The sequence below is a fragment of the Sprattus sprattus genome (assembly GCF_963457725.1).
Source record: "Sprattus sprattus genome assembly, chromosome: 18".
NCBI lineage: Eukaryota > Metazoa > Chordata > Actinopteri > Clupeiformes > Clupeidae > Sprattus > Sprattus sprattus.
Window position 1 is genome coordinate 12,100,234 of NC_137916.1, and position 13,826 is coordinate 12,114,059.

General features: G+C 39.4%; 2 protein-coding genes across 4 annotated transcripts; one reads left to right on the forward strand and one right to left on the reverse strand.

Annotated features, from left to right (window-relative positions):
* Window positions 1-376: 376 nt before the first annotated feature.
* gcdhb (glutaryl-CoA dehydrogenase b) lies at window positions 377-5,439 on the forward strand. Of its 3 annotated transcripts, none has more exons than XM_080856745.1 (12): window positions 377-402; window positions 879-995; window positions 1,114-1,152; window positions 1,297-1,437; window positions 1,514-1,576; window positions 1,993-2,163; window positions 2,333-2,462; window positions 3,224-3,440; window positions 3,554-3,657; window positions 3,798-3,923; window positions 4,017-4,177; window positions 4,763-5,439. In XM_080856745.1, the coding sequence occupies exons 2-12, from the start codon at window positions 893-895 to the stop codon at window positions 4,834-4,836; spliced, it is 1,329 nt and encodes a 442-aa protein (XP_080712871.1). In that variant the 5' UTR covers window positions 377-402; window positions 879-892; the 3' UTR covers window positions 4,837-5,439. The 3 variants fall into 3 exon arrangements, with proteins under 3 accessions (XP_080712871.1, XP_080712869.1, XP_080712870.1); XM_080856743.1 differs by having other exon boundaries at window positions 390-441; XM_080856744.1 differs by lacking the exon at window positions 377-402 and adding an exon at window positions 458-683.
* A 517-nt stretch (window positions 5,440-5,956) lies between these two features.
* Window positions 5,957-6,933, reverse strand: syce2 (synaptonemal complex central element protein 2; the record flags this gene model as incomplete). Its single annotated transcript, XM_080855805.1, has 3 exons — window positions 5,957-6,364; window positions 6,601-6,805; window positions 6,902-6,933. The coding sequence occupies 3 exons, from the start codon at window positions 6,931-6,933 to the stop codon at window positions 6,161-6,163; spliced, it is 441 nt and encodes a 146-aa protein (XP_080711931.1). The 3' UTR covers window positions 5,957-6,160.
* Window positions 6,934-13,826: the final 6,893 nt, after the last annotated feature.

Genomic DNA, 13,826 nt, shown 5'->3' on the forward strand with positions numbered 1-13,826 from the left:
AAGTGTATGTTTGTGAAGCTTTGACATCTGCGACAATTTGGTCATGATAGGTACAGAACTGGTTTGTCACACCCCCTTTGTAGAGCCAATCGGACCACAGGAGCAACTCATAGGCATCTGAATTTGGTCGCAAGGTTTCGACCATTTTGAGTGTTCCACAGGAAATAGGGCCAACGTGACGATGTATCAGACTCTTTTATTTGCACATATGATTTAGTATATTTTAGTAAAATTGTATGTTTTATATTTGCATCGAATAATAAGAGGACATGAAGTCACAAAATAATTATATACACACACGTTACCCTTGGAACTTGACTCTTTCAAGATGGCTGTCAACGATTACCACTCCACCCATGGTCTTTCGGAGGAATGGTCAGTGGATTCTCATTCGATAGGCAGGTAAGGGTGAGGAGCTACTACCCCCAAAGAAAACAACTGGTAAACATATCCTAGACATATGTGTTAGCATGCACTCAAGGGGTGAACTGTTTAAAACATAATTTAATAATTAATTGTCGTACTCGACACGTTTAGTTGTACACCATATCTATATCAAGCGCGTTTATATCGGCTTGCAAGCCAGCTAGCCACCAACAGAGCGTTAGCTTAGTCAACAGTAAGCGTAGTCACTGTCACCTGTCCCTGTATGCTAACGGGATATTGGTTTCGTAGTTAACTTTGTAAGTGACATGTGTATCCGGAACAAGGTCTTGATAGATAGGTAGTCAGTGTCTATTGAGGTTATTTCTGATGATGCTATATATTCCCTTTTTGATAAGTGATAGCCTATCACAGCTTATTGGCATTGAGATTTCACCACTGCTTCCATGAAGTGCTAACTGGGACTTTAATTTTGATCAAATTGTTCTCCACAGGAACAGATTCAACTATGGCATTAGTAAGTGGTCTGTGTCGCCTTCTGGTCAATCCTCAGAGAGCAGTTTTCATCTTAGCCTCCAGATCACAGGGAACGGCAGTAACGCCAAAATGGGGTAAGGGTTAATATGACCAGACCTTGAGCCTGTTTGGGTTGAAATATCCAACCTGCCTTTCAGACAGCCTGTGTTATTGCTAGGTTCGTTTTTAACAGTAACGTGCCTTCATTTTTAGAAGCAGAAAAGGAAACCGCAAAGAAGCTTCCCAAAGCACGTATGTTGATCACAGTCCAACCAGAGTAGGCTTTTACTGACAATCAGGTCTTGTAATTTTAACTATCCACTGTGTTCTGTTTGGATAATGATGGTTATGTCATTGAACTGTCCCCTGCTTACTACACTTCAATTCTGAAATTAGCCAAGGTGCAGTTTAACTGGCAAGATGCCTTGAATCTTGAGGGACTTTTGACAGAGGAGGAGATCATGATCAGGGATTCCTTCCGCACCTACTGCCAGGAGAAGCTCATGCCACGCATTCTTATGGCCAACAGGAATGAAGGTACCAGCCAAGACCTAGGCAGTGCATCTGAATGTCATATTTGAATTATGGCTTATATTATGTCTTGTTTTTCAAGTCTTCCACCGTGATATTGTCTCTGAGATGGGTGAACTAGGTGTCCTAGGCCCAACAATTAAAGGTAAGCCAATTGTAAATTCTTCTGGTCATGAATTCCAACAAATAAAAATTAGTCTTTAAGTGTCTTGTTTTTCTTTTTAAAACTGAGCCATGGATATGTGCACACTCTAGGCTTTCTAAGCCTTGACATACATTTAGAGAGTGGATCTTGTGTGGTGCCACAGTACAACTGAGGAATTGCACCATTCCCTTCAGTGCATTTTTCCATGGAAATATACAATTATTGGAGTCATTTTGAAAACCATGTTAGTTATTATTATTGGTCAATTTTCAGTTGGTCATTTTTTTTTTTTTTTTTTAATAATTTAATTATTATTTTGTATTATTATAATAATGTAATCTCTCTCTCGGAGGGAAGATAAACAAAAGTGGCACTCTGACATGTTTACATATCTCCATGTCTCCCTCGTTGTTTAGGCTACGGCTGTGCTGGCACAAGCTATGTGGCGTACGGTCTGATCGCCCGGGAGGTGGAGCGGATTGACAGTGGCTACCGCTCAGTAATGAGTGTGCAGTCCTCTCTGGTCATGCACCCCATCAATGCCTACGGAACTGAGGAACAGAAGGAGAAGTACCTGCCCAGGCTGGGTAAGAGCCAGAGACCCTAGAGTCAGTAACCTTTGGCCATGCCACTAGTTGTGCCAAGCCAAATAAAATCACACGAGAGTCCAAACAAAACAAAAAAAACAAATCCAGTGTTTTTACTGCGTATGCAGAACCACAGGTCATGTTCTGGGGCTTCGTTTTCCTCTTACAGCTCGGGGCGAGATCCTTGGCTGCTTTGGCCTGACTGAACCCAACCATGGCAGTGACCCCAGCGGTATGGAGACGCGTGCCAAGTACAACCCATCCAGTCGCACCTTCACCCTCACCGGCTCCAAGACCTGGTGAGCACATCCTCTGATCCACATCCTGTGCAGCATTACTATTAGATCCCACAAATCCCTTGAACTGTGCTGTGATATTGGTAGAAGGCAAAGAAATGTGGATAGCCACTTGGCTTTTGTTATTCTTGTGTAGTTTTCCATGCAATCATTTTTTTAATCACTAAACTAAATGTCCTGACATGAAATTTGGAAGAAATATAGTTCAGTTGGTCCTCAATGTCTCTGAAGGTAATCAATGGTTTTTTTTATCCACACAGAGGTTTTAAATATTTTGAGTATTCTGCTGGGCAGTTGTTTAAATATCAATGCCAATAAAGTATTATTTTTAGTTCCTCTATTAATAGTGATTGGGTCACATTACCCAAGGAGAGAGACCAGTGTTGTTTGCTTCTGGTCTCTGCATTATGGCTTAATTTAAAGGGAATGACCAAGGGAAACAAACAAAACAAACTGGGAGAAGACAATATAGTCTTCAAAATGAGTTAGAGCCGATTTGTCTGCCTGTTCCTAACCAAGGTTAAATGTGCCACAGTATCTGCCAGACTTGTAAACAAGTACAAAATTCAGTGACTGCAAGAGTCCACATGGTGGTGCCCTTGTGTGACTTCAGGAAATGTAACCTAGCCTCATTTCTGCAATACTTCTATCAGAACTACTCTATTCACTGTCATATTATTATCAGAACGTGTGATTTTAAAATAATAATAATAATAATTCAAATCAGTTATCTCCCCCCATTCTCTGTTCCTCCCCACTTAAAGGATCACGAACTCCCCTGTGGCAGACATCTGTGTGGTTTGGGCCAAGTGTGAAGATGGCAAGATTCGGGGGTTCATCCTTGAGCGTGGCATGAAGGGCCTAAGCACACCCAAGATTGAGGGAAAATTCTCCCTCAGAGCCTCGGCCACTGGCATGATCGTCATGGATGAGGTGGAGGTACCAGAGGAGAACCTGTTGCCTCATGTGTCAGGACTGGCTGTGAGTACCATCATCGTATACACCATTATGAATGTGCCATGGTGTCATTTCTCTGTGAGATACAGAATTGAGTAAATATGAGGATCATCTTTTGTCTGTGTGTCTTCTACCAGGGTCCATTTGGATGTTTAAACAACGCCCGGTATGGCATTGCATGGGGATCGTTGGGTGCCGCTGAGTTCTGTTTCCATGCTGCCCGCCAGTACACAATGGACAGGTTAGAAGACATTGGGTCTTCTTTAGAAATGTTTCCCTCAGTGTTAGATGACTGTTTTATAACAACTCATTTTTGAAGCTTTTAGTGTTATTGAAGCTGTCTAAAGTAATGGATGTATTAACCTCTATGAATGTCCTCAGAATACAGTTTGGAGTGCCCCTGGCCAGAAACCAGCTGATGCAGAAGAAGATGGCGGACATGCTTACCGAGATCACCATTGGATTGCAGGCCTGCTTACAACTTGGCAGACTGATTGATAACAAAAAGTATGAAATTATTACATAACATGATAAATAAGCTTTAAGGCCACTTCCCTGTATTAATTGGTTGACTGGCCTCTTCTGCCTTGTGTTTTCTAGAGCATCCCCTGAGATGATCTCCATGCTGAAGAGGAACAGCTGTGGCAAGTCTCTGGACATTGCCAGACAGGCTCGTGACATGTTGGGGGGCAATGGCATCTCTGACGAGTACCACATCATCCGCCACGTCATGAATCTGGAGGCAGTCAACACGTATGAGGGTAAGTGAGTCTGAGGCAGTGAAAGCGGCAAGTAAATTATATTTATGACAAGCTATCAACTTTTTGTCCCATAAGCAGGTTTCAGTAATGCAATTTTCAACAGTATCTTGATATCTAAGGACTGGAACGTGGTATTGATGAGATTCTTTCACTAGCAGTCCTAGTTGACAGCATTTTCTTAAATCTGGTCTGCTGATAATGGACCAATGGTATTCTCTGCTTTGGGCCACCGTAACTGGCAAATGAGAAGCACTGAGCAAAGATGAAACTGCAGAGATAAGAATACGAAACAGATGCCTGGCTTCCACACATTCATGTTTTTGTGAATGTTTAATCAATATTTAGTAGTGCCTCAGCTTTCTGGAATAAAGTTACGGTACTGAAATCAATTGCATGCCGCCTCATCAAAGTGTTGTTTAATCAAGGCAGGGCAGTTTTTTGAAGGAACAAAGGAAGTGATATCAGCGTCAATTCCAAACCAAAAATATCATGCTTCTGTATTTTGTTTGCAAAATATTTGTTTTACTTATTTCAACTATGTGGCTTTTTTTTTAGTTTTGAAGGTATTGTTTCCTTCTTTGACAGGTACCCATGACATTCATGCACTGATTCTGGGAAGAGCCATCACAGGCTTGCAGTCCTTCACTGTGGGGAAATAGGACCCTGCTTTTCTTTCATGCCTGTGAAGGCTCTTTCAATAGCCAGCTGCTGCCTTTGAGAAAGTGGTTCAAAAATCTGATAGTAGGAATTTCTAAAAACAATTGAACAGGTCTGTATTCACCAACCGGGATATTGTGTTGGAAAGGGAAAATTGTTTGGTTTAATATAAAGTACAAAAGAAAGGAGACGAAAAACTAAAAAGAACCCTGTCAGATATTTTGGACTATGCTGTAGTTCAACAGAGTATTTTTCTATTCACACCATACCTTTACTATCCCAACAAGAGTAGTTTGTATAGCGATTGGTGTTGTAAATATTAGTTTATTGAATAACATAGCTCAGAAAGAAAACACATTTTATGTTCATTTACAAATGACTACTGCATTCTGAGGCAAGACAAAGAGTGCAACACAGTAATAAATCGCATTAAGTATTTGAGATACATATTTACAGTTGATGAATGAACTTTACTTGGGATCGTTTGAAATAATATGATTTCCAATCCACTATCAGGATCTTTTCTCTTGCATGGTTTGAAAGGCATTTGTTTCAAATGTAAAAACTTAAAATGATGCCTTATAAATAAAGCCGGTTGCAGTTTAGTGTTTCTGTTTTTCATCGTGTTCTCTCCATGTTGTAGGTCTCCATTTACATGCCAGGTACAACACACACCTCTGCTGTGATTAACTGGCACAGCTTAAAAGCTGTTTATCCCTAAGCATGTATATCTTGGTATAGCAGAATTACTTATCTTCATGGTCATGTCAGTCCTGGAGTAACAAGAGTGGTACTGTTATTCAAAAATGTTACTGAGCATTATCCTGAAGATTAGTAATGCGATGGGGCGAACCTTTTTCTTTTTAAATGATGCTTCATTCTGCTAGTTTGTGAAGGTGTTGGCCCATCCATGAGCCATCCATATAAGCTACAGCATAAAGCAAATACACACTCTTAACATCCAACAGCCAAATGCAATTCACAAAAGTCACTTAACCACTGTTGAGTGCAATTTGCTTTTATTGTGCTTAATTTGAAATGCAAACTTTCTTGTTGCTATTGCTGCCCCATTGACTATTTAGGTCACATAAAAATGAAACAATTGACTTTATTTCACTTTAACTTGTCAAACTTATAATGTGCCTATACAGTTCCTGTGAACCTCCATATTAATGTATTAACAAATAACATAAAATATACTACATCAAAGCACCACACGCTCCTTGCGCACTGACCTTGTGCAAAAAACACAGCCTACCACATCTGGTGTGAGCAGGTTTCTTTTTAAAGACAGAAACTGTGGATATACAGTTGTCCATTGTGTAACTACTGCTCAGACGTCTGCTGGATTCCCTTGTGGATGGCGACCAGAGTTTGACTGGCACCCTGAAGCTCCACACTGAGCTGGCTGCTCCTCCCCAACACCTCAGACAGCTCCTGCAGCCGGGCCTCCATGCCACAACTCCATGCTCCTTGCTCTTCATACTTACTGAACATGTGGTCCTTCAGTTCCTGACATGTCTCCGTCACCTGCCCATACAAATGAACTGTGTGTGTATAGAGTGCAGGCAAATACAGGCTGTTGAGGTGATAAGTGATGGCTCAAGGAATGCTGTACATCTGAACCAAAGCAAACACAAACTTGTTGGTTTAGACAAATGCAAATAATCCATACTCATCCAACAACCTACAATTAAGCATATTTACAAAACACAACTTGCATTACAAAAAAAATCACAACAGTAGTCCACTTGTCCTGCAGGTACCTTCTTCATCAGTGTGTCCTCAAAGTCAGACATGACTTTCTGGTCCATAGCACGCCTGTGGTTGATCCGCTCTATCAGGTCTTGAGCTTTCTTCCCAATCACATCAATCCTCTTGTTCAGAGGAAAATAGGTAATATTATTATCTTCTGCTTCACTGGTTGGTGAACTGCACAACAAGGTGGAAGTGCAAATGCCCGAGTCTTCACTTTTCATGGAAAGAAGAGGATTGTATCAGAGAAAAATGTATACCATCTTGTCCTATATTTCCATAATAAAGCAACTGAACATTTTTATCTCTTACATCTCTGGTTCATGGCTATCATCCAAAGTCATACATGGCAATGTTTGGTCTGAAGAGTCTTGAACTGTGGCATCTAGATCCTATTAACAAACAATTAACAAAACAAAACAAATTAAAGTTAGCCTAAATAGAGAGCTGGCCTGAAGGCCACTGCTAGAAACAGTTGGATAACTTACAAATTCAAGGTTTCACCAGTACAAAGTTATTTGCTGTATATCATGTCAGAACAATAGCGTTTACAAAAGGAATATTAAAGGATGACCGTGCAAGGTTTAAACTTGCCTTAAATGATGACCGGTGGCGAGTGTTGTTACTTTTTGGTGTAGACTGAAATAGAGGTGAGGATGGCTTCTCAAACAAATGTTGATCCATGTCCTTTAGCTACTAACTAAACAATGGTAGTTAGAGACTGGGCTTGTGAATTTATTTGACGCAAATATTTAAACGAATTATATAAATAAAAAAAACGACTTGTTTACGAGCTATTTGAGTCTACATTTAGTGGATTTGTTATCCAAACTAGGATAGTAACGTAAACTTGTAGCGATAACTAAGTTGACGTTAACTTTAGCTAAGCTACGAAGCACCAGCTAATGCAGAGATTTGACAAAACTTCCTTCTCTGCTTTTATAGAGCTATTTACCTGTAACTTAAATAAACTGTACTAGCTAATCTAATGAAATATTTGGAGGAATTACAAGTTTCATATGACTAAATGGCTAGCTAAACGTAACATGTGTAGCTTTCATGGTAACCTATCTGAGAGGAAAGGGGAGGCTTTCCCTTCTGTTTGCAACGGTCACAAGGATCTTGTTCACGAGCCACAATCTGGTGTCAAAACTTCTGACGTGAAACCTTAAACGGGTTTTAAATCCCCATTGGTTTTTACCATACATATTTCATGAATAGTATACCGCTATGCCACAGTTCTCGGTATTTATTTCATTTTGAATTACCATATCAAACAGAAATGTCGGAGAAAAGAATCATACTTAACATTTGGTTACATTTGTAGTTTTTGGGATCCTGTCAACCATATCAAATGATTTGTCCTTGGACTAGGCTACACAAGGGCTTCCCCCAGAGATCCCTGATGCCCATTTTAAGGTCGCTTATTCATCTGGCCAGTATATAATCCCAATCACAGTGCTTAAACTAGTTGAATTTCCATTTGGGGGAATACATATTTATTTGAGTATTAGCTATTTTCTACCTTATTTTTCAAAGACTGTGAACAGACTGTGCAGCACCTGACTTGAGGTGTGATTTCCTCAAAATTATAACATTGTTATTGCGTTAAAATTGATGTAACTCCGGTAAGAGGACTAGGCTACCCAGGAATTACGTAAATTAGCTGCCAAAGATGGGGGCGTTTATTGCTTACTGGAATTGAGTCCTCAGATAAAACAATTATGGAACAATTTAAATTCACTGAAAGTGAAATTAGATCTCAACTTTAAATGAACAACAAAAAGAACAGCAACACATGAGTGTTTTGCATCAGCAGTGGATCATTTTAAGCACCTAAGAAAAATATCATAAAACAACATATGAGTATTTCAAGAGAAAGTAAACTTTAACACAGTTTTTCATGAAGCTTTTAATTAAAAAAGTAACGCATGATTATCTGATAATACAGTACTAAAACCACATGGCACAGTTCTCAAAATGCTTTTTTCCAATAAAGCTGCAACCTTCTTAGATATCCTGGGACAATGCATGGGATATTTTGTGAGAATAAAAATAGCCCATCACTATCTTTAATTTTCAACCTTTGCAAATGGCTCAACTCAAACAAGGAACCTGAAGTATTTCATTATTCTATCACTTTGCTACAATACAACTATTTCCATTTCTTTGACCCTTATCTTTCAGATCAATCTCTGTATGTCATAATCAAATTTGCCATTAAGAGGCCAGTGATTTGGTCCCAAATGGAACAGAAGCTATTTGTAAAAACTCAATAACACAGAAGAACGCACTATAGGCTACCACACCTGGGGCTTCCATAAGAGGTTCTTTCCTCTCAGGTAAAATAATCACTGTCTAGCAAGACAATCCCCCAGGAAAATCTATCAGCTAATGAAAGTACAGAATAAAAACCACTCATACAGTAGGTGAGGCCTTTCCCCCTCTTTACATTCTAATAGTTTTATATATCTAAACTGTGCTGACACAGATGTGTGTGTCTTTGAATGTGTGTGTGTGTGTGTGTGTGTGTTTTTAAATGAAGGAAAATAAGATGTTGCAGCATTTTGTCTCATTTGCAAAAATCATCACCCAAGTCCAAGAATTAAAACTTGACATTGTTAAGGGTTAGGGTTAGGGTGACTTAAAGAAGCCGATCTAAAACATTCAGATCAACACAATTCTTTACGAGAAGTGAGTATTAAATGTGGCTTTCCTTATCATATTGCCTGTTTGTTTAAGTTAACATAGAAAAGAGACTAGCAGTCAGGCATTTACTGTGTGTATCTGTTTGGTCAGTGATCAGGCTGGACATAACCTGCTGGGCTAAAATAAGAAGATAATTTGCAAGTTTCTGGTCCAAAGTAATAACACATTGGGCTATCGTTTTACAGTTAAGACGTAGAAATTAACCATAACTAGAAAATGCATTTCCTGAAGGAAATACCAGTGCATGAAATGCAAAAGTTAGGAAAGGAAGAAGAAAAGAAAGAAGAGTGAAAGAAGGAAAGAAGAGTGGAAGAAGGAAAGAAGAAAGGATAGAAGAGTGAAGAAAGGAGAGAAGAGAGGATGAAGGAAAGAAGAGTGAAAGAAGGAAAGAAGAAAATAAAGAAAAGTGAAGAAAGGAAAGAAGATGGAAGAAGAAAAGAAAGAAGAGTGAAAGAAGGAAATAATAGTTGAAGAAGGAAAGAAGAGTGAAAGAAGGAAAGAAGAAAGGAGAGTGAAGAAAGGAAAGAAAAGTGAAAGAAGGAAAGAAGAGTGGAAGAAGGAAAGATGAGTGGAAGAAGGAAAGAAGAGTGAAAGAGAAAAAGAGAGTGAAAATATTGAAAAAAGGAGATAAAAATGGAGTGAAGAAGAGAGATTGAGTGTGAGAGAAAGTAGACTGAGAGGGATAGAGAGAAAGATGGAGAGATGGAGAGAAAAAAAGTAGAGAATGGAAGGTGTCTTAATGTTCCTAGTTACAGTTAAATTGAGAGGGACAGAGAAGAGGTTCCTTAGATCTGGCGCAGCTGTCAGTGAAGCACAGGTGCAAGCCAGTTTAAAGACCCTATTATGAAGTCATAATGGCCCAATGTAAGTCAATGGGAAAATTTAGATTCGTTTTTATTTAATACCTTAAAAAGTATAAAGTTTAGAAAAGTGAAAAATACATAGCATAAGTGTCATTTACAAGACCTACGCGACAAAGTTTGAATGAAGTTTCTACGTTAAGCGGTTCGGGCTGAATTAATCGCAGAAAAAGGTAACAAGAATAAGAAGAAGAAGAAGAAGAAGAAGAAGAAGAAGCCTAGGAATAACAATACAGGGCATTTCATGCACTGTAATTAATGACAAATAATTACAGTGCATGAAATGCCCTGTATTGTTATTCCTAGGCTTCTTCTTCTTCTTCTTCTTCTTCTTATTCTTGTTACCTTTTTCTGCGATTAATTCAGCCCGAACCGCTTAACGTAGAAACTTCATTCAAACTTTGTCGCGTAGGTCTTGTAAACGACACTTATGCTAGGCTATGTATTTTTCACTTTTCTAAACTTTATACTTTTTAAGATTTTAAAGAAAAACGAATATAAATTTCTCCCATTGACTTACATTGGGCCATTATGACATCATAATAGGGTCTTTAAACTGGCTTGCACCTGTGCTTCACTGACACCTGCGCCAAATCCAAGGAATCTCTCCTCTCTGTCCCTCTCAATTTAACTGTAACTAGGAACATTAAGAGACCATCCATTCTCTATTTTTTTTCTCTCTCCATCTCTCCATCTTTCTCTCTCAGTTTACTTTCTCTCACACTCAATCTCTCTTCTTCACTCCATTTTTATCTCCTTTTTTCAATATTTTCACTCTCTCTTTATCTCTTCATCCAGAGGCACTCTTGTTCACTCTTCTTTCCTTCTTCCACTCTTCTTTCCTTTCTTCTTTTCTTCTTCCATTTTTCTTTCCTTCTTCCACTCTTCTTGCCTTTCTTCTTTCCTTCATCCACTCTTCTTTCCTTCTTCCACTTTTCTTTCCTTTCTTCGCTCTTCTTTCCTTTCTTCTTTCCTTCTTACACTCTTCTTTCCTTCTTTCACTCTTCCTTCCTTCTGTCACTCTTCTTTCTTTTCTTCTTTCCTTCTTACACTCTTCTTTCCTTTCTTCTTTCATTATTTCACTCTTCTTTCTTTTCTTCTTTCCTTCTGACACTCTTCTTTCCTTTCTTCACTCTTCTTTCTTTTCTTCTTTCCTTCTTTCACTCTTCTTTCCTTTCTTCTTTCCTTCTTCCACTCTTCTCTCCTTTCTTCACTCTTCTTTCCTTTTGTCTTTCCTTCTTTCACTCTTCTTTCTTTTCTTCTTCCTTTCTTAACCTTTGCATTTCATGCACTGGTATTTCCTTCAGGAAATGCATTTTCTAGTTCATTATAACATCGTGATGTTCAATGTCCTACTGCACTGATACTAAAGCTGTAGTTTGAACCGAGGGGCGGGTCGTAGGGTATTCATCCACCAATGGGTGGAGAGGAAAACTTGGTGGACTGACGTCTTTATAAGGCGGACCATTATTCAGCACCAAGGAGAGTGATATGTTGATCCTAAGGCGCGCGCATTATCTCCCTTCTAATGACCAACAATCTCTGGAGCTCTATTCAAAGACACGGCCCAGACACTATCTGGCTGTTGAGGGTAAGATTACGTTTCCTTCATTTTGCTACCAACAGTCAGAAAATAATTTGACACAAATGTACTTACTTTCTGTATACTATAGTACTACCTACTATTCGTGTCAAATGATTCATTCGGCAACTTTTCCTGCATTTGAAAAAGAAACCTGTCTAACTAAACTGTATTCTTACAAATCAAACTTGTTATCATTTATATCCCTTGCTTTTAGACAAGAAAATGAACAACGGAATCTTTTTGTTACGTGTTGGTTTGACGAGGCACATGCGCTGACAAGTTTGTGTTCGACGTAGCCTGCATACCAAAGGAACTCTAGGACTCAAAATACTGTAGCCATGAATTCCTTAAACGTTACAAGCTTTAACCACACGAACCACAAGGGGTATGCATTTATCCCGACGGAGGAACCACTGTACAGGCAGTACAAACCAGTGGCAAGGGACCTCATCCCACTACCAAAGTCAGTGCTGTACATGCTGATGGCTGCGGTGGTGGTCGTCGCTGTGGCGTATGCCATTGTGGGACATCTAATAAAGGATCTTGCGATTGATATTGCAGGTAATATAATCCGAAATTGTCAAATGTTTTTGAAGGCAGTGTATTTGAAAAGTTTGTTTTAATTTACCTGTGAGAGTGAGATAAAGATGGGCTGAGCTGTCTGAACTGAACTGATCAGTTTTATAGCAATTGTCCCCAACACCCTGAGGTGAAAGGTGAGTACCTCCAGGAAATTACAATTCGAACTTCATTGCCATTGATTTTTTTTGTCAAACTTTTGTGTTTTTTGTCATTTTATCACTTGTGCATAGAAATTGCCAAATATAATTTTTGTCTACCACAGTCCCATGACAGAATAATCAAAGGACACAACACCTTCCCCTCTTTTTGAATCTCTAGAATGTATGATTGGCCCTGCAGAGGACCCTACAGAGAAAGCGAGTGATCTGAAAAGTGTCTCCCCCACCCACATATCCTCCGGCATGAACCATTTCAACGCCTTCCATGTCTGGGATGCAGATGAAGTGATTTTTCCTATGCCGGATGATGAAAGTCCCCTGGGCAGCCCGCTACTGATGTCTGCCATGCCCTACATCCCCTTCTTCCCCGCGCACAGCTCCTACAGCAGCCCAGCTCTGCTCGGTAGTCCCAACGTCATCACAGCCCGCCCACAGGACATCTGAAAAGGATCTCAGAAGAGCCGGGCCCATCAGAAACTCTTGTAAACCAAACAAAAAATGAAGACGCTAAGCTGAACTCAAAATGCAATCAGAGAAGATTTAGTGTGAGGAAAGAAGCACTTCCTCAGTCCAATCTCGGCTTTGGAGAAGATGAACTGACATCATACTGACTGGTACTATTATGTTTTTTCCAGCCATGTAAGATGACTTGTTAATGCACAAACCCATCCCCACCCCCATGAAACATCAGGTCACTGTGAGGATTAGGGTGAAGCCACTCTGACCCCTAACAAACCACAATGACTCAACAAGATCAAATGTACTTATTGTACTTGTATGTTTTCATATTTTCCTTACGTAATGTTTTATCCCCAAATTCAGATTGAAATAGACGAGTATCCCTTTTCAGTATCCAGCCCCAAACAGACCTGCATTCAAAAAGTGCTAATGTTTCAAATGTCCGCTTCCCAGTGCACAGCCACATGATACCAAAGGACAAACATAGAAATTAAGAAGGGAACAGAGGTCTGACCAGAGACCATCTCTTTTTTTCGACACTTGGGCTTTTGGAGTAAGGATACAAAAAAACTCACTCATCAAGGTGAAATGAAGAGGGACTTTGAAATGAACAATGTACTGACTTTCACAGAGCCATTTAGGAAAACATTTCCTGCTCTTTGTGTAGGGCAGTGAGCTCTGATTTCAAATGGTCAGAAGTATCTCAAATGAGCAGCTTTCAAGCAATATTGTCTTGTGCATTACGTCACAATTATTTTGGAGGATCTCGAAGGCTAGAATTTTTCTGGAAGTAGTAATGATAACTAAGATGATTGTCTAATCAAATGTGAAAGGGAGCAATTTGCAGTTTTAATTGTGAAAAAAGTCTTTACAAAAATGCTTCA